The 19001-nt window shown below is 50.4% G+C and overlaps 1 protein-coding gene across 1 annotated transcript in view; it reads left to right on the top strand.

Annotated features, from left to right (window-relative positions):
• ZFHX3 (zinc finger homeobox 3) overlaps positions 1 to 19001 on the top strand; it is a 113972-nt gene that overhangs the window by 63790 nt on the left and 31181 nt on the right. The window contains exon 4 of the mRNA XM_037409004.1: positions 12264 to 12374. Within this exon, the coding sequence (XP_037264901.1) occupies positions 12264 to 12374 (111 nt within the window). The remainder of the gene's footprint in view (positions 1 to 12263; positions 12375 to 19001) is intronic.

Below are 19001 nucleotides of genomic sequence, written 5' to 3'. Positions count from 1 at the left end.
CCGGCCGCTTGTGCGCAGCCGGCGGCTCCGGGAAGTCGCTGTGCATCTGATTAGCGCATTACTGAGCTTTCATTGACTCGGCTGCGCCGCGCTGATGAACTGAGACTGGGGACAAGCGCTCGTAATTGAGAGAAATAAATTCTTATCACAGGCTTCTGCTGGAGCCGCCACCTGTGCGTGCGCCTTGGTCTGGGTTTCAGGAGCATCTTGAATCCCTGGAGCACCCGGCGTGCTCTCGTTAGTTTTTGAGGAAGCAGAGCACAGGGACTGCCAGCACCGAGGAGTGGCCCAGGGTGGCCGAAAGGCTCCGTCCTCCCAGCCCACCGGTGTTACCGACCCAGTGCTGCCTAACTGGTGGGCTGCAGGCCGGGCAGCTTGTGAGCCACGAGTACCTTCAGTGTCTCCTTGGGAGCCTCTCCATGCTCTTCCCTTTCCCTTGGTCCTCTGCATTTCACTCAGGAGTTGGAGCAGCCGTTCAGCACCCTCCATCTTTATCTTGGATTTGATGGAAAGTGAAAGATCCTTCCCTGGTGTATGACAGAGGACATGGGCATCATAGGGGAAAGTACTCTGCCTCACTGCAAAAAAAAAAAAAGGATGAGTATACAGTTTCTTTGAAAAGAAACACATCTCCTGTTTTAAACTAAAAGGAAAAGAAAGAAAAAAAAGTCCAGGGGTCAGCAGGGCTCTGCAGTTTGGATGCGGCGTGGGGTTGTGACTGGTAGCCCTCCCTCCCTGCTGCGGAAAAGCTGTGTTTGGATTTCCTTGGCTGTTAGCAGCCCCCGTAATTTTGTCCATTCCTCTGGGCTGTGGAGCAAGCTGCCTCCATTAATGCAGCACTGGTGGTGGGTGAATGGAAAGGCTTCACTTGACATCCTCTGACCTCCCTGGTGCAGCTGAATATCGGAGTCAGGGCTGAGATTGCAGTCGCTTTCAATTACTCGAAGCCAAGAGAGGTGGAGAAAAAGGGCCTGTTGGCTCCAGGAAGCTGAAATCTGCTGCTGCTGAAAGCTTGTTAGTACAAGGGGAAAAGCAATTACTGTCATTCTGCCAGTGCCACTAACCCAGACCCAGGGAAGGGGCAGCTCAGCCCTAGGACATGGCCATCTCTGCTTTGGTGGGTGATGTGGGCTCCTCAAGTGCATCCTCAAGGACAGATCCAGGGCTGTAAAGCTGTGAGTTTTCTGGGGCCCCACTGCCTGTTCTCATCAGCAGGTGTTTGCTGTGCGTACGAGAGCTTGTGTATGTTATCTACTCCCTCTGCTGCACCAACCCAACCTGCGTTTGGTATGGGAGAGCTCTGCCTGTGGCTGAGCGGGACTGGCGGAGGGGTCGAGGCGAGGAGAGGATGGCTTGTGGGCTGTTGACTGGCAGGGCTGGAGGCAAAGCTCTGTGTTTGAGGGGCTGCCTCGCTGCCATGGCCTCTGTCCTTCAGCAGAGAGGTGAGACCATAGCTGTTCACGCCAAGAAGCTTTGGTATTGCACCTTCATCTCGGGCTGCTTTTTACGGGTTAGCCTGTGGAGGTAGCCCGCTTCTGGTGACCAAAGTGTCGAGAACCCCTCAGCTGCCTGGAGTCCGTGTTGTCTCTGTGTAGACCTGCTGGGTATATCTGCTCTGTCCTTCCTCGGAGTCCCAGGGGATGCTCCTCAAGTTTTCACTTTGAAATCCCCTTAAAAGCCCACAAGGCTCTCTGCAGAAGTGTCTTTGGTTGCCACCACCAGCTGCATGTCTGGCCTTTGCAGCACAGTTGCACTTCTCATCTGCTTCGGCAGAAATAACCCCATCTGTTCCCTGATTCCGGTGGTTCCAACAACCCTGCCAATTCCCTCCCGTGCCTCCACGACCACCTCTGCCTTGCAGGCAGCAGCACGCCCCACGGTCATCCTCTCGTATTCTTTATTCTACATATAATTTATGGCCATTTATGATTTCCCATGTTCACATATATTGTTAGTTCCTAGAAGTAAGTTTCAGGAAGAGCCTGGCAACACAGCACTGCAATCGACATTACTGTGGTCTAGTCAAGAATGAACTGACAAGACCACACGCTTCAGACCCCTTTGGATTCACCCCGTGTACAAACCATCCTTAGGTACATTTGCTTAGAACCACTGATCATTTTTTTCCCATTCTGTGTTACAAAAACCTTCCTCACCAGGGACAAGGAATGATGATTTGCCGCAGACCTCCACACCACAGTCGCCCAGGGGCAAGCTGGTCATGCTCCCCTGCTGCCACGTCAGCCCACCACTTCCCCTTCACTGCCCTTTGTCTGGGTCTGTACCTTATGGAACAATATGTTGCAAGAATGTTTTAATTGTCCCTAAACCAGGGCACTATAATTATGGCTTTCCCAAGTTTTTAGCTAAGCTTAAAAGAACTCCAAACATGCTGAGGTTGGGAAGCACTTGGGGAGGGGGAGAGAGAAAGGGTCGGCAACATACTTTTTCTTGGAGTGATACCATGAGACTGAGAACAGAGTGGGAGTTCTAGGAGTTGTATCTTAAAAAAACTAAACCAGAAAAAGGACATTCTAGTATATAAGTATGGTTTCTGATGATGTTACAGGGCAGAGTTAAGGTTGTTGGGAGTGCTCGTGTGCGTAGCCAACACTTAAGGCTAAGCATGAATTAGTTATAGCTCATTTTTGTCACAGATACAATATTCTCTAGATGTATGTTATCCCAGAGTCACTTCCTACATTTTTTCTGCTAAGTTTTGAAGTCAGCTTTCACTTCAGCTTGGCTTTAGTACTGGTTTTGTTTGTGCATCCAAAGAGTTTTTCTGGAGTGAGCTTCTTCACACTGAGCACACAGCACCTCTTACTTTGAACACCTTGCTCCCTGGTGTTGCCAGCTGAGGACATGCAGATGCGTGGCGCTGGTACATTTTCTGAAAGGTGGAATATGAATTTCCTAAAGCGTCTTGGCCTCTCTGAAAACACGTGTTTGCATCCATGTGACTGCAGCAGGTCACCAAAGCCGCTCCCCAGCACAGCCAAGCCTGGGCCAGGCAGTGCAGAGTGCCTGGGACAGCTCAGCGCCATTCGCAGCCTCCTGTCACTCTCTACAGCTGCCTGAAAGGAGGGTGTAGCGAGGTGGGGGTCAGTCTCTTCTCCCAAGTAACAAACAAGAGGAGGAGAGGAAAGAGCCTCAAGTTGTACCAGGAGACGTTTAGATCGGATATTAGGAAAAATTTCTTCCCCAACAGGGTTGTCAAGCCCTGGAACAGGCTGCTGAGGGAAGTGGTGGAGTCACCGTCCCTGGAGGGACTGAGAAGACACGTAGACATGGTGCTTAGGGACATGGTTTAGTGGTGGGCTTGGCGGTGTTAGGTTAACCGTTGGACTTGATGATTTTGAAGGTCTTTTCCAACCTAAACAATTTGGTAATTCTATAAAAACCCATCGTGTTCTGCTCCGGCAGTTTTGCTGTGTGTTTTTAGCAGAGGGAAACCGAGCTGGGGGAGGGGGCGGCTGACAGGAGGAGTTGCGAGGAGGGAGGTGAGCAGGCGGAGAGGAGGGGTGAGACCAGAGAGGATGAGAAGTGGGTGGCGGGGCAGGGCCGCTGGTAGGGAGCAGATCTCTTCAGAGGCGTGAGGAACTGGTAAGAATAGCACGGTGTTGATGTACCAGCTACAGGCTGGGTGGGGGGGTGGCCACGAGAGAAGCCGTCCCAAGGCACCCTGGCAGTACCCAGTGTGGCTGGTCCCAGTAAGGACACCTGTGGGGGGGAGTCCCTTCCTTCACAGAATGTGGGCTGGGCACCACATCCCTGTCCCTGGCAGCCTTTGCTGCACTCCTGCCTTGTCACCTCTGCCACCCGGCCTCCTCCAGCCTCTTCCTCCCCGCTGGTCCCCTTTGTCTCCTAACCCTCCTCCTGCGGGTCTCCGCGTTGGAGAGCACACGTCCTCTCCCTCCAGACCTGAAGCTGGAGATGGGTTTTCTTTTGTTTTGCTGTTTGATTGCTGTTTGTGTTTTTGCATGAGTCTCCTTTCCAGCTGATTCTGGTTTGGAGCTAGGTTAAACTGTGCAAAATACTGTTTAAAAGAAAAAAAGAAAGGAACTTGTCAAGATGCATTTGTTAGATCACGTTTAAAATGAAATAGAATTGAAGGTAGGTTTTGTCCAAAGAAGGGGAGGCTGAAAAGCCGTCAAGCCGCAGGAGAAAGCCCCTCCTTTGTTGTCCTCCTGACATTGAAGTGTAATTTTTCATGGTTATTTGGACTGGAAAATGGGGGGAAAGGGAGAGATGGGCTTGCGATTATTTCCCATAAATGACAACACAATCACATCACGCTCCACTACAAACATGCTCAAGGAATTTGCCTTTTTTTTACATTTCATGTGTGAAAATAACAGCAACCTTTCTAGTTCTGCTGAAATTCAAGGGGGCAAATCCCTGTTGGGTTCCGCTGACTTCAAATTTAGCCCAGTTTACAAGAAAAAATGGACAGCCTTGTTTCCAGGAACAGGGAGAAGTTGGTGCCATGTCAGGGAGGGGGTTCTCAGATTTGTGTCTCTTTGCATGGAGAGGCCAGCATCCTCCGGAGGTATCTCTGGCAACGGCCACAGTTGTCCGAGCCTCTTGGGAGGTGCGTGAGGAACGGGCACTGCGAGGAGCCCTGAGCGCATGTAAACGTGGCACGAATCCCCGTCTCCCTCTTCCTTTGCCGGATAAACCTGGCCTCGGTCGGTGACTGTCAGGTGGGACCAGCTCGTAGCCGGCTCGTTTGTGCAGAGCTGTTCTCTGGTGACGCTGTTTTCTGCAGAGCAAGGCTCTGCCTGACTTTGCAGGGAGGTGAAGGTTTCTGGAGCAGTCAGGGCCTTTCCCGAGCTTGTTCCCGCCACGTCTGAGATCCAGGTCTGCTGGAGTGAACAGGACTCTTGCACCCGTAAAGCTTATGGCAGTGACTGTGTGCTGCCACGCAGACGGGCTTTGGCTTTCTGCTTGGTGTCCTACTCTTCTCTTTCTTTAAAACAGATGGTGGCAGGTTTCACCGCCACTGGCTCCTATGTTTTTTTTAAGACAGAATTTGGTTTTTCTTCTCATTATCTGTTTTTGATAACATTGTTCTCTTTCCTAGTGCTGCTACATTTTGTAACCAAAAGCACAAAAAAAAAAAAAAAAAAAAAAAAGGGTTGCACGATTTATCAGCCCTCCCTGCTTGCCCCCTGACTGCAGGTACTTCTCAGCTGTGTGGGGCCTCTGGCTGGAGCTGACAAAGTGACCAAACACAAAAATAAGAACTGTGTGAAAAGCATTCATATTTAAGGAGAAGAGGTGTTAACATCTGGCAGAGGGTCATCTCATTTCTGTGGATCAAGAAGCTTGTTTGTGAGATAACCAGAGACCTCGATGCTGTTGTAGGGTTTTCAGATCTGTTCAGGGAAACCAGCCAAAAATTCTGAATTTTCTCTTTGGAGCAGAAAACAAAGGAATAGAAGCTAAAAGTTCACAAACAGTTCTTTAGCCGTTGAATTTCTTGTTTTATTTATCTTGCCTCTATACTTAATTGCACAAAAGCCCAATAAACTTTCCCTGCCTGGAGAAGATAGGCAGCTGAGGATGGCTTTATCAGCGGGGGGCACATTCATAGTCAGCATTTTCTTTTTCGTCAATGAAAGCAGTGCAGATATGCTCTGACCATGGTCCGAAGCAGGGCCATCTTGGAAATAAGCGTCATTAATTCAAGATACAGGTAGGATTATTATTGCTTTTCTGCAGCCTTTTTTCAGGTGATAGGACTCACCCACCAGCTTTTGCATCAGGGCTGGAGCTCTGTGACATTCCTCTTGTAAGCTGTACCTGGTGCTTTCTTTTCATTGTTTGGAGTTCTGTTTTTTCCTTTCAGGAAAACAATAGGAATAAACAAGTTTATGTAGAATAATCCAGTTAGGAGCTGGCACAGGGTGTATTTGTGCATATATATATATGTATGTATATGCATCCTGAATCTGAGCTGCAAGGGCAGTGACTGCCTGGTAGCCAAGGTTACCCTAGGTGACGTGCCCCAGATGAGCTTGAGCTGGGTGAGAAATACAAGACGGCAAAAAAAAACCCTCTGAAAATGGATTTTACCTACATTTCCATGTGAATGGGTTTTCTTGTCTTCAAATACAAACAGTCCGCAAGTCAGGGAAAGGTGGAAAACTTTTTTTTTCTGTTGAGCTGGTCACAAACAGTGAAAATGTTTCCAGGGTGTTGCTCTGTGTCCTGACCCTTGCCAGCTTCTCTTCTTCCAAAAAACTGTTCCAAGGCTGTGCTCTCGCTCAGAGTTCAGCACGCTGAAGGGCGAGTAGCAGTGAGTAGGGTTTGTCACCACTCTGTTCCATTGTGGGCCACCGACAGCTTCAGCAGCACATGTGGCTGCTCACCTGCAGCCTTGTGCTCTAAGCACGTCCCCGGGCAGGGTGTGTTCAGAAATGCAAGGGGGGAGAGAAGACCAAAAGGCAAACCACTGTTTGCTCCTCTGGCTTGGGAAGCTTTGTGTGCCCCAAACAAAAGCCATGCTGCTGGCTGTGGGACGGGTGCCCCACAGGACTCATGGCCATCACCAGCGGTGCAGAGACCCTATGGCCTTTCCAGTTGCCCGGTGGGAGCGGGCATAGGTGTGCGCTGCTGCTGCTGCAGCGATTTGCCTGTGGCTGGGGGCAGCGCCCTGCCTCCTGCTGCAGCGTCTGCGGGATGCCCGGTCCCTGTGCCTGCTGAGCCCTGCAGAGAGATGCCACCTCACGCGCATGGGGCTGCAGCAGCAGGTGGACGGGCATGTTGTCCTTTTGCACTAGGGACACCGGCTGATGCTAGAGCTGCTTCCCAGGCTCTGCATTTGCTCTGTTCCCACAGCTGAATGTGCCCGTCCCATGTGATTGCTGTGGTGGGACCACCCTCCCCATGCCTCTGCCCCATTGGGGTGAGCGACTCTTTCTGAGCCAGTGTCTTAATCCCACATGGGCACAGTTTTGTGGACAGCTGAACAGCAGAGCTGTTAGGATGAGCTGCATCGGACTGCGCTCAGTGCCCTGGCACAGCTCGGGGGCAGCTGAGCTCCTCGTGAGCTTCCCGGCGTCTGGGAGGGCATAGACCCTCTGTGGAGCACCTGAAGCCCCTCCTGCTTCCATAGGGACCTAGACCTCAGCACATCTCCTCCCAGGGCCCCAGGACCTCACATCTAAACTAGTGTAAAGCAGTTGAACTTCTGAAGCGTGCTGGGCTGCAGCCCGGTGGTGTGACCCTGGGGGAAGCTGCCCCTCGCCAGCTGGCAGCTCTCAGGGAGCCAGCACGGTGGTGCCAGCACGCGTGTCTGTGCGTGTGCAGCCGTGCAGCTGACTGCACACAGGCCATCGCTGTCACCGCTCCTGACAGCGTCAGCTTGCAGAAGTCAGCCAGGTCTCAACCCTGTCTTTCTACAGGCTCTTTTGGCTACTTATCCTGAAAAAGGGAGTATCAAAGATTCTTTTTGTTTGAAAGGAGAGACCCTGTGTACAATTAAAACTTGTTTCTGGTAAACCTCATTCCAGGAAAGATGAGCTTTTAACAAAAGGCTTTTGACAGCTGCAGGGTATTTCATTTTTTTAATGCCAAATGAAAAATCAATACATTTTTCTAGGTTATACATATTCAGAACAGGCTTGATATTTCCATTATAATGGAAAATGGGTGTCTGCACATCTCGCCTGTCAGAGCTGCACCACCGCATTTTCCAAGCCACTGCTAAATATTTCAAACCTGATTTGATTGTGGTTCATGACAGCTAATGTTTCTCAGCTCTTGAGCCTGCCGGAGGGTGGAGAGGCAAGCACACGCTCTTTCTCTCTCATCCCTACATTTCCACCACCCCTGAAATGCCCCTTATCCCTTTGGATAAGAGATCAGGGTTTGTTAAGGAAAATCCAGCTGAGAGAAGGAGAGGTGAGAGGGCTGTTCAAGCTGGCCTGGATCCAGTTGGGATTTGCTGACTGTCCAACCCTCAAACTTTCTGGGTTTTGAAAGGGGCAGAAATGTGGCACCATGGTCCTGTGCGATAGCGTGCAGGGATTCGGGCACTTTTTCAGTGTGCAACTGAGTCAGAGATTCCCTGACATCTGCAGATGTCAGATACTCATGATTTTCCAGACTCTGCTCCCTCTCTCCCCCACCACACCATAGTGAGTGGTTTAATTTTAAATTAAAAGGAAATACCACTATCTAAAATGATTTATTCATGAAGGAAGAAAAGACTCTTCCTAGGATTTTGCATGGGGCAGATTTGGTACAATGGAAGAGAGGCTCCTTGGACTCTGAGTGCCCCACAGTTACACTGGCTCGCTTTTAGTATTGACCTGAACCCAGGCAGCTGGAAAATTCCTTCAAGAAAATATATTAATAAAGCATCACAGCCTCATGCATAGCACCCGTGTGCAGGTTGTGTTCTTTGTATTTCAGTGGGACACAATCCCCCCTGCCATGCAAATCCCACAGCAGCAGCCCTTGCACCTGCCCTTGTGAGCTTCCTGCAGAGGATGGAGCCCACTTATCCTTCCTGAGCTCATAAAACCTGTGTCGTCGGTGTTTCTGGAAACCACAAACACCAATCTGACACCTACGTCCTCTGGGCATGGGCTGCAGCAGCATCTCCGGCCTTCCAGAGCGCCATACTAAGGTTCCCAGGTTGGGAGTCAATCAACCCCCGTGCCTCTTACAAGACATCCCCTATGGCAGGACCCTATGACCTCCACTGCTCAGCATCCACGCTACGCTCTACAAACATCCTGGTCAGAGTCCTTGACTAGCAGAGACTCCCAGTACCCTGCTGAAATACTGCAGGGACTTCAGACCCTTTGGATATCTGCTCTGATCGGGAGGGATGCTGCTGAGAGTGTACGGTTTTAAGCTCAGTACCTTTTTTAACTACGGGATGACTGGTGGAGTTTTTATCAATTTATTTGAGGAAAATACCGTCAAGGCAGTAGGTGAACAAGCACCAACAGTGCGTACAGTTTCAGGGAGGTAGGGTCATACAGTAACAAAAGGGTCTTGTTGGTTTGGAAATAAATTCCCTACGTCTTGCTGCCCACAGCCTTGTTCAGCCTTTGGGAGCAGGTGGTGAGGCAGTCTTCACACTCAGCTGCAGGTCTGTGCTATGGGCTCTTCGGATGTTAAGCCAAAGACAGGGGTCAGCTCTGCTCAGATGCGCGTGGGAGCAGCATGGCACCAGGACTGGCAGACAATGAAGGTGGAAGCTCAAAAGGCCCTTGTTACGTGTGCAGCGATTGAGGAGAAAAGCAGACCTTTCCCTACCAGGTGTGATGCTGGCCCTGTCCTCTCAGAAGGATGCCTCAAAGCAGTGCGGGAGGATGGATGGTCGGGTGCGCTGCGCACATGCGTTTGCTACCTGGACCTGCTGTCGTGCCTCAGAGCTGCCACGGCGACTCAGCAGCTGCAGAGCTGTCATCAGAGAGCGTGGGTGCAAATCTTTCGGGAACAGGAGCTCTGCTGCATTTTATTTTCAGTGTTGGAGGATCTCATTGTTAGAAGCCGTGTCGGATCACATGCTTGAGCCCTGCCTGGAGTCTGTTGGAGTTCTCAGCAGTTCAAAGCCCTCTGCAGTGCACATAGCCGGCTGAGAAGTGGTGTAGCTGAGGATGCTCTCCCAACCATCCCTGGGATCAGCTTAAACACTGGGGCTGCGAGACAAGTTAGGCTGAGCGTAGTGAGAGGAGTTGCATCCAGCTTCCGAAACAGTCTGCTGGAAGAGGATCACAAAGCAGCCAGGAGTTAACACTTCCCTGAGTCTCCGTGCCAGGTGGCTGCATCCCTGGTGGGTGCAGGAAGCTCCCGCTGTGTGCCAGGGAACGGAGCAGGATTGTCCTCAGCAAAAGCCCTGGGAGCGAGGAGCTGCATCAGGACGGGACCAGGGCCTTTCCGGTGATTGGAGCCTCCCTGGGCCGTTGTGTCTTGTACTTTGCTCCCTTCCCATCCTGCTTTTTAAAAAAAAATGCTCTTCAGAAAAACCCGGCTCCTCCAGGAGTGGGGAGGAGAGCGGTTGAAGCGTGCAGATGCTTTTTGCAGCCTGCCTGCCCAGCACGGAGGCGTTTGAGCCGAGGAGGCAGATCCTGCCCTTGCAGAGAAGCCGTGTGCAGGTCGGGGCCGGGGGCTGCCGGGGCCGCCCGAGGGGTGGGCTGCGCTTGCCAGCACGGGGGGCTGCAGGCCCGGCTGGGCAGGAGGATTTGCCATTTGTAGCCTTGTTTTTCATCATGTTCCACCGCTATTGGTATTCATAGCTCACATTTTTCCGGTTACTGTCAGCCTGGGCTTTCATCCATTTTAAAGAGCTATTTTTTCCCCTTGTTGATGATGGTGATGGTATAAAGACAGATGGTGTAACTGCTTATGAATGTCCTACTTTATTCCCTGGAACCAGGCGGAGCGCTGAAGACGCGCGTGGCTCCGCAGGCCGGTGGGCGCGGGCCCGGCCGTGCCGCTGCTGACCCCTCCGGGCGGCGGGCGGCAGCGCCGGCACCGGGCTCGGGCCGCGGCTCGCAGCGGGGCCGGGGCTGCTCCGAGCCTGCCGCGGCGGCGGGGACCAGCTCCGAGCCCGTCTGCGCTGCCTGAAGAGCCCGGGGAGCCGGCAGAGCGAGCTGCGTCCAGAGAGAGGTTAAAATGAAGATTTACATACAATAATAGAAGCCCTGTCGTGAAGGTTTTTAATAAAGCCAGCCGAAATCTGCTGCCTCGGTTGAAGAGAAGCTGTCTCGCCCTGCCTGGCAGCATTCTGAAGGCACCAGGGTGGCTGGGCCTGGGGGGTGGCAGGTAGCGGTTTGTTGGGTTTTTTCCCTAGAGAGGAAAAAAAATATTTGAATTTTAATTTCTGAAATGAGAATCCAGCTGCTGATCTCACAGCCCTTCTTTCCAGCAAGACTGAGCACTCGTCTCACAGCAGACTGCTCATCTCACCCCTGCATCAGTAGCTTCTGTCTCCCTACGTGTTGGGTGCCTTCACCCAGCGATGCCGCCTGTTGCACCTCTCACTCTGGGGTCCTCTTTTCCCAGGTGAAGACCACTGGCATCCCTGCAGCTCTTAAGACTTACCAGCTTTAAAAGAGTGAAAATCACAGTGCTTCCACTTAATATCAGTGCTGATCTCCAGACGCTTTTGCAAGTTCCTCCCTGATTTAGGTTGTCACGTTCTCAAAGGGTACTGCTGAGTATCTGCGGCCTGCTAATATTTTTAATCTTGATTTCTAGCCCTGTCTTTGTTAGGGGGAGGATGGGGGTGGTGCTTTAACTGGTTAGGTAGTTCAGATAAAACCTCAGGATAGCCTAGGATTTTCCATGACCAGATAATGCAAAAAAGAGGATATAATGAGTTAAAAGTGCCCTTTCTTCCCAATGTTGATGTAGCCCCCATCAGTTACATGGTAGCTGTTGAGCTGCACACATTATAGGTAAATACCCAAGATACTAGATGATAAAGTAGCTGTTAATGCCCTGGTATAAGAGATCTGGGCTGCAGCTCTCTTCCTCCCAGCATCCCACCTGATGAGGGTGCCTCTGCGTGGAGCCGTGCTGTGCCGTGCAGTGTCGACATGCTCCATGCCGCTGGCCTCGACGCACCGCTGCTTTAGTTCACGGGTGGGGCAGTGGCACTGCGTGGTTTGTTCTGAGCTTTCAGTGCTTCGTTGAGTACTTTTTCTCCTTCGTGCTTTTGCACCTGTGTGATACTGCCTGTGTGCTCAAACTCTTCCCATGGGTGGGATGAAAATAGGAGCCCCAGCAGCTTCCTGCCGTGCCTCGTGTCAGGGCCGTGTCTGCAGGAGACCACGCTGCTCCTTGCTTTGTCTTAGCAGAAGTGAGTGGCAGTGTTTCTGAATTTGGGGGTCTCAGTGACCAGGGTCAGTGATACACAGTGCCATTTGGTCCCAAGAGCTTGAAATGGGGATGGGGATGAGGAGGAAAGCTGAGGCTGAAGGTGGTGGAGGCTTCGGTCAGTCCGTGATGCTTCTCTTATCCATGGCGTGGTTGGATAGAACCTTCCCATACCAGGCAGATGTTTTACTGTACATTACACCACAGGGGATGTTAGTAGCTGTAAAGTGGTAGAAGTGGGTGAGAATCATGATTTCATCTAGCAGGTAATGTTGGGAGAACGCTGGGTGACACTGATATCTGCCACTCAACACTGGTACTTCAGCGCTGGCTGTTGCTCTCGCTCAATGGCAGTTACTTGCTCTTCTGTTTTGACTTCCATTTTTATGTTACGCTTTCTGCTTCTCTTGTTTCAGAAGAATCTATTGAAGATGTTGAAGGGCCCACCAATGAAACAGCCGGTGATGCTGAAGAGCCTGCCAAGGAGCAAGAGGGCGGAGGAGACAAGGACCAGAGTAAATGGACAGGTGGGTTTTGGTCCCTCTTTTTCTTTAAATCCAGGAAAGGAAAGTGAGAAGAGCAGCGAGCTGTGAAACTCTTTCCCTAAAGACCGCACCATGCAGCACTGTCAGCCTGATGTAAGTGTTGTCCCCTGTGAAGTCTTTGGGTGTTGCTTCATGACACACTCGCATAGTTTGAGCCACGGTCAGTCACGTGTCCACACTCCCAGCCCTGGGCTCGTCCTGGTGCAGTGGGTCGGAGCTCCCTGGTGCTCAGTGGTACTGGACCTGAGCCCCGGGCAGTGGGAATCAGCAGCTGGGAGAGGAGGAGAGAGAAGGGAACACTGCTTCTGGCAATAGGTTGGATTAAGCCTATCGTGAAACCCCACCCTATGTTGTTAAGACTTGAGAAAGTGTTAGCCTACTTTTTCATCATGGTCCTGGCTGTGTTAGCAAGATTTTGACACAGAAAGGCAGAGCAGAGAGGCAGACCTTGTGCTTGTGCTCTGTTAACTGCTCGCTTTCTGCTGGAGCCATGGCATCCTGAAACAGAGACTGCAGATGCACAGCAATACTTGCGTTGGTGTAGTAGAATCTGAAAGGTTTCTCTGCAAAATCCTTAGATGGATTAATTATGAAGGTATTAGGTTACAGTGTCTTTCCCAGAAGATGGTTGCTATCTTGCAGAGGTGAGTGGGAGGAATCTTAAATGTTCCTTGCCTTTGAGCAGAAAGCAGCTGCAAGTTTGTCCTCCTCTGCAGCGGGCCTTTCCCCTCCTCAGCCGACCGCTTCAGCATAGATGTGGAAGGGGGAGGCGCTGGAGGCGGCACTTGTTTTCCTTGCCCCAGGACAGAGCAATTCTGACCCCCTGTTTCCGTTTCTGCACAGTAGCCCAGTCGGTTTGCAGGCTTAGGGCTTGGTACGATGCCTCTCAGTCTGCCCAGACTCTTCTTCCAGGCAGCCTTCTCCTGCCGTGTTGGTGGCTGCCTCTTGGTGAGCCACAGCCAAGAGGTATTTCAGCTTACACAGTCTTCAAAAGGAAGAAATGTGGTCTTTCACCTCAGTACAGTTTTAATCTTAACCAGTCTCAGTCTCTGGGTCATTGTATTGAGATTGATCAATCAATCAACTGGAAGATGTGTCCCAACTGGTGAAGAAAGCAAGCTGCATTTTAATGCTTGTTGAAGCTCCTGTTCTGGGTCTCAACTGCACTCACTGAGGTTGCTCTGTATATTGCTCCCCATCACATACCTGTAGAGGAGTGAAGGCGGAGGGTTGATCAGCATTGATAACATGCAGCTGTGGCCTTGCCTCGAGGGCAGTGGGTTGATTGACATGGATGATGTGCAGGTGTAGCTCGTTCCAGCTAAGTGGTTAAATGGCACTGAGGGGTGGGGGATGGGTGGTCAGATGGGGGGGGGGGGGGGCAGGGCGGCGGCGGGGGCGGGGTGAAGAGTGCCTGGCCTGGCCTGGCCTGGCCTGGCCTGGCCTCGCCTCTGGAGGAAGGACAAACAGCATGGACAGGAGAATCTGACCAACAGTAAAAGCCTTGTTGCAGCCTGATAGCTTGTGCTGCAACAGTGGGTGCCCCGTGTGAGGCTGACTGAGTTGGGCCCAGCTACAACAATGGGTGCCCAACGTAGCTGAGACAAGTGGGAGAACCTGTGCCCTGTAACAGACACGGTGAGAGGTGAGCCGTTGCAACTAACTGATACGGGTGTATTGTGATATTTGTGGTCCATCTTAACTCAAATTGCAACTCATACCCATTCTTCTACCCAGAGATGCAGATTTTGTTTGGCTGTAAGTGATTTTTAGTTTCTTGTTGTGTGGGATTGTGTGATCCCAAGCAAAAGCACACTTTGTGAAGTGTCACAGAAAGATGTTGGTGATGGATATATATTAAATCTTCTAAAGGGTAAGTAGGGCCCTTTGCCCAAACCTGAAGCACTTACAAAAGCTGATCTACGTGAAAAGATTATTTTTATGTGTTAAAACATGTAAGGAAAAATGAAAACCCTACTTTTTAAGCCCTTCACTATCTAGAAGCTCTAAATGCAGATGGTTTTATGCCTTCATCCTGCCTGTGAAATTCCTAACCCATTTTTGGTGTTTGTCAGTCAAACAGCAGATAAGAACCAGACAGCTTCATCAGGTCTTCAAAGGAAAACACGCAAAGGAATACACAGGCAACGTGTGTACGCCCACAGAGCTCTGGACAGGCCTTGTCTAGAGCTGTTGCAAGGCTAAAGAGTACAGCCTCAGCAACATGTATGCGTGTGCTCTTGTTGAGTTCAAGTCCTGCTTTCAAACATGCAACAATATCACCCTGAGCTTCAAAAATGTTTTCCACAGTTTATGTACAGTGGATACGCAAGGCAAGTGCCATCATGGTCTTGCACTGTTCCTGCTTTCGAGCTCCCTTGAGGAACGTGGCTGTGTTGCCATGTCCTTCTGGACCTCAGACATGGAAAGGAATGGAAACTAGGTCAGGTTATTCATGATGGCCACAGAAGAGCAGTGTCCACATGTGCAGGAATATCCAAATGCCATGGTACTAGTTGAGTGTAACCAGGGAGGGAAACTGGCAGTATCAAGGAAGGACTCGCTTGCTCTAAGAGGAGACTGCAAGAAAAGAGCCAGTCTGCAGCTCAGCAGAGTGGGAAGGCTATCAACCACGACATCCAGAAGGCTGAAGAGCGTAAAGCCCTCTGCATTCATCCTCACTAAACAGGCTGACCACACGAGGGACCAGAGCAGCCTGTGTCAGCAGCGCTGTGGGGAGAGCTCATCCTCCAGCGGTGAAGGGACAGGCGGCAGAGCACTGGTTAAGCTACGTGTTGTCACACGAGTGACCTGCTGCTTCACACCTGGGCATTTTGAGAAAGTGACTGAAGGCACCCTCAGACCTGTCAGGTGTTCTCTCTTGTGAATTTACAGAGAACAGGGGAGGTACTGTGTGGGGACAGACGTGGCGCTTATCTTTGGTTAATAGAGTAGCTGGGGAACCACACACCTGGCAGCTCTGTTTGCCCCAGATTTTCCTGGGAATTGACCAAACAACTGTTTGTAAGTACTGATGGGAAGATAATGAGATGAGTAACAGTCGACACAGATTTGTCAAGAATAAATCATGTCAGCACGACCCAGTTTCCTTCTGTGTGAGGAAGGTCCTGTTTGCAGTCAGTATCTCGTATCTTCTCCTTAGGAAGGCTTTTGATGCTGCTTTTCAGGACAGTCTGAAAATGAAGCTCAAGCATTATGGTGTAGGTGAAAATATTGTGGAATGGGTGTATTTCTTCGGCACTGGAACACTCTCTATTTCTGAGCTTGGAGTATCAAGAAAGTTGAGCAAAATCAGAAAGCCCAAACAGCAAGAATGACCCAGAACAGGGCACAGTCTGCATAGATGCAGCTGCAAGGAAAAAATGGAATGAAAGGGCTTATTTGACCCAAAAAGAGAAGACCAAAGGGGAGGACAAGATAAGTCTTCTTGTACATAAGATGCTTCTGAAAGGAAGAAAATTATTAGTTCCTCATGTTCAGGATATAGATAACAACAAGCAATGGCTTAAATTGAAGCGAGAAAGATTGAGGTTAGGTAATACTTTTTAAAGAAAAATTCTCCTGGTACAGCTTGTGAAGCACTGGAGTAGATTTTCTGGGAAGGTTCCTCAGAGGTCTTTCAAGAAGACTGCATGAGCTGCTGGTGGGAATGAAGTAGGCACAGTTTATCCTGCTTGGGATGGACCAGGTGACCTTGGAGGTGCCTCTGAGCCATGCAGTTCTGTGGAGACAGACGAGAAGGAAGCGCAGGCTCCAAGCCAATACATCGTGTGCTGAAGTGGAGCTTGGTAGATCTGTTTTCTGTTCATCGTGCTGCAATTTGACATTCCTCAGCACTTTACTCACTTTTTGTCCCTCGGTTTCTGAACTGCGCCCTGGGTGACTCTTTCTTCCACTTTCTTAAAGACTTGTGAGGTCTCTGAGGAGGCGTGGCATGTGCTTCCCAAACCCCTTCTGTGCAGACATGAGAGTGATGAGCCAGGGTTGTTTGACTGCTCTGCAGTGTGTACGTCCACGTGTGGCAGGCTGCTCCGGTGTCGATGTTAGCGCTGAGAGGAAAAACTTCTGTGCTCTTGTTGTAAATTTTTCAGAATGTCTCAGCTACAAAATAAATATATCAGTCTGGGGTTTTATTTATTTTAAAACAGTGTAATCTTAAGCAGAAACACTTCAATTTTTTTTTAGGTAATGCTTTCCTTTAAAATATAGATGCGGAAAACTCCATCCTGAATAAGGATTCATTTCACCGTGATTTTCATTCATGAACATCTTTGTGACTCCTGAAAGATCTCTGTGAAGCGGCAATGCTGTCTGCTCTCAGCAGTGCTCATGCTGCCACTGTTGCCCTCAACTCCTAGCAAGCAGCAGTGCTTCACTCTTCTTTCCCCTCAGTATTTTAGGGCTCACATAAAAGGGCTGCTGTTCCCTGCTTCTAGACAGGGCCTGTTTGCTTTCTCTTTTTCCTCTCTCCAGCAGTGGGATTAAGCAGCTCCCATGTGCCGGAGCTGCCTCTGCCCTGCCTGCTTTCCTCTTTCTGCTCCCAGAGCTGTCCATCCCTGTGCCAGAGAAGGGTGATGTTCCTTGCCTGATGGCTGAGCATTAGAAATTATCTCATCATGACTAATGTGAGATTTACCACAAGCAAACATTCAAGGAGGGAAGGAATCGTGGCTATTCCCGACTCCATTTTTAAGGCAGGACGTAAATCATTAGTATTCAACACATTGGTTTCCAGCAAAAGCCTGAATCAGACCAGGGTAGATCAGTATGAGACTTCTGAGATTTGGGGTGGAGCTTATATGTATTTTCTGACTAGAGAGAAGCACTTCATCTGCAGTGACCCAGCTATGAAAGAGACTTTCTTAATGCACTGTCAGTTGTATAGATGTAGAATATCAGCATTTTTTTTCCACAAAACCAAGAAACAAAGTATACTTAAAATATAGATTGAAATGAAATATTTCTAGAGGACTAGCCTGAAGGGCTTTTATTTTTTTTAATGATTTTTTTTTTTTTATCTATGATGCTCACCTAACAGAGCAATTAGTGCAATGGAGCGTCCCTGATTCGAATCCGTGGTAGATTGCTATTAAAGGAGGTATTAATGGGCTGCCGAGAGCTGGGAAATTGTTGCAGAAAAGTGTGTTTATGGAGTATGGTGCTGGCAGGCATGATTTCAATCGGATTTGACATGTTTAACATAAATGTATACTGCACAGCTCCTGCAGTTTATGAATAATTCCTACAGGCCTACTGCCTTTCTAATTACTGAAATTGAAAAAAACAGGTCAGGCACATCCTGACGGAAATCTATTACTGCCCTTCCCCCCGCTGCTGCTTTTTTTTTTTTGTTTTGTTTTTAATATATGGCGTTTGTTGAGCACTTAATGGCTGGGATATTCTGTGGACCAGAGTAAAGACAAGAGTGAGGGTGGGCTGGGAGGAAGGGGGCGAGGGGGGCGATGGAGCAGCTCTCAGCCCTGCCTTCTGTGTGAAGGAGACCTAGGAGAGGGCATGGGAAGCCTGGCTGTAACTGTGCTTTTTTCCTGAGGATTTGTGAAGTACAAAAGGCTCCTGGGCACCAGGAAAACAGCCAGGCTCAGAGCGTGCCCGGCCCCTGGCAGCACCCACAAGTGCTGGGTTCCTGCCCTGCGTGGGGCAAAGGGGAGGCAGTGGCCCAGCGGTGGCTCTGTGGGGACCCCAAAGGCCCGTCGGCCCATCCCCAGGGCAGCCCCTGGGATCTTCCTGGGGCTCTGGCTGCTGGTTGGAGCCAGCCGGCCGCAGGTGCTGCTCTGAGCATCCCCGGGCCCCTCCGCTCCAGCGGGGCTGCAAAGCCCAGCCACCCACCCACCCTGCGTCCTTGATTCTTCCTTGCGGCCAGCCTGATCATTTTTATGACTCTCTTTGAACTTTCTTTGTCTGTTTATACCTAGCGAAGTATGGCTACTTACAAAATAAAAAGCAGCAAAATTACCAGTCTGGCCCAAATGGAAGAACTGTTGACTCCTCACAGGGAAAGATGGTCCCGCGCACCCCCGGAGCGGCGCTGGCCTTCCCTGCCTGCATGGCTTGCCACTGGCCACCTTTGCCGGCTGCTGATCTCGAAAGCACGTGCGTGTTGTGCTCACCGCAGTGAAAGCCAGTTGCTCCCTTCCCAGCAGTGACAACACTAAAAGCCATGGGTGCAGCAGTCCCTGCTTTCTAGGGCGTTGGGGAGCGCGGTGGGGCCATTGCAGTGCTGCTGCCGGTTGGATTGCCATGCTGCAGCGGAGCCACCCAACAGCTACTTTGCTGCTCTCAGATACTTTTTGAGCAGGTTCTTCAGTGAGTGGGTCACTGCCGATACCTCCGCCACCTCTACTCTCCACGTTCACTCTTCCCTCACTGGCAGTTTCTGCTCACCCTGTGGCTGTGAGCTGCCCAGCAGGGGTGGTGATCCCTTGCTGGTTTTAAGGAGTTACCAGAATTGGTGTTTCTTAGACCATCTCCCAAGCTCAACATGTTGATTTAATAAATTAGTTGATATGGACTCTCTTAGTAGGTTAGCCGGAACATTTAATCGGTTGAATTGGACAGTAACAGTAACAC

This window comes from Falco rusticolus, chromosome 15, assembly GCF_015220075.1.
Source record: "Falco rusticolus isolate bFalRus1 chromosome 15, bFalRus1.pri, whole genome shotgun sequence".
Lineage (NCBI taxonomy): Eukaryota > Metazoa > Chordata > Aves > Falconiformes > Falconidae > Falco > Falco rusticolus.
The sequence above is the reverse complement of the archived record's forward strand: the minus strand, read 5'-3'. Positions and strand labels throughout refer to the sequence as shown.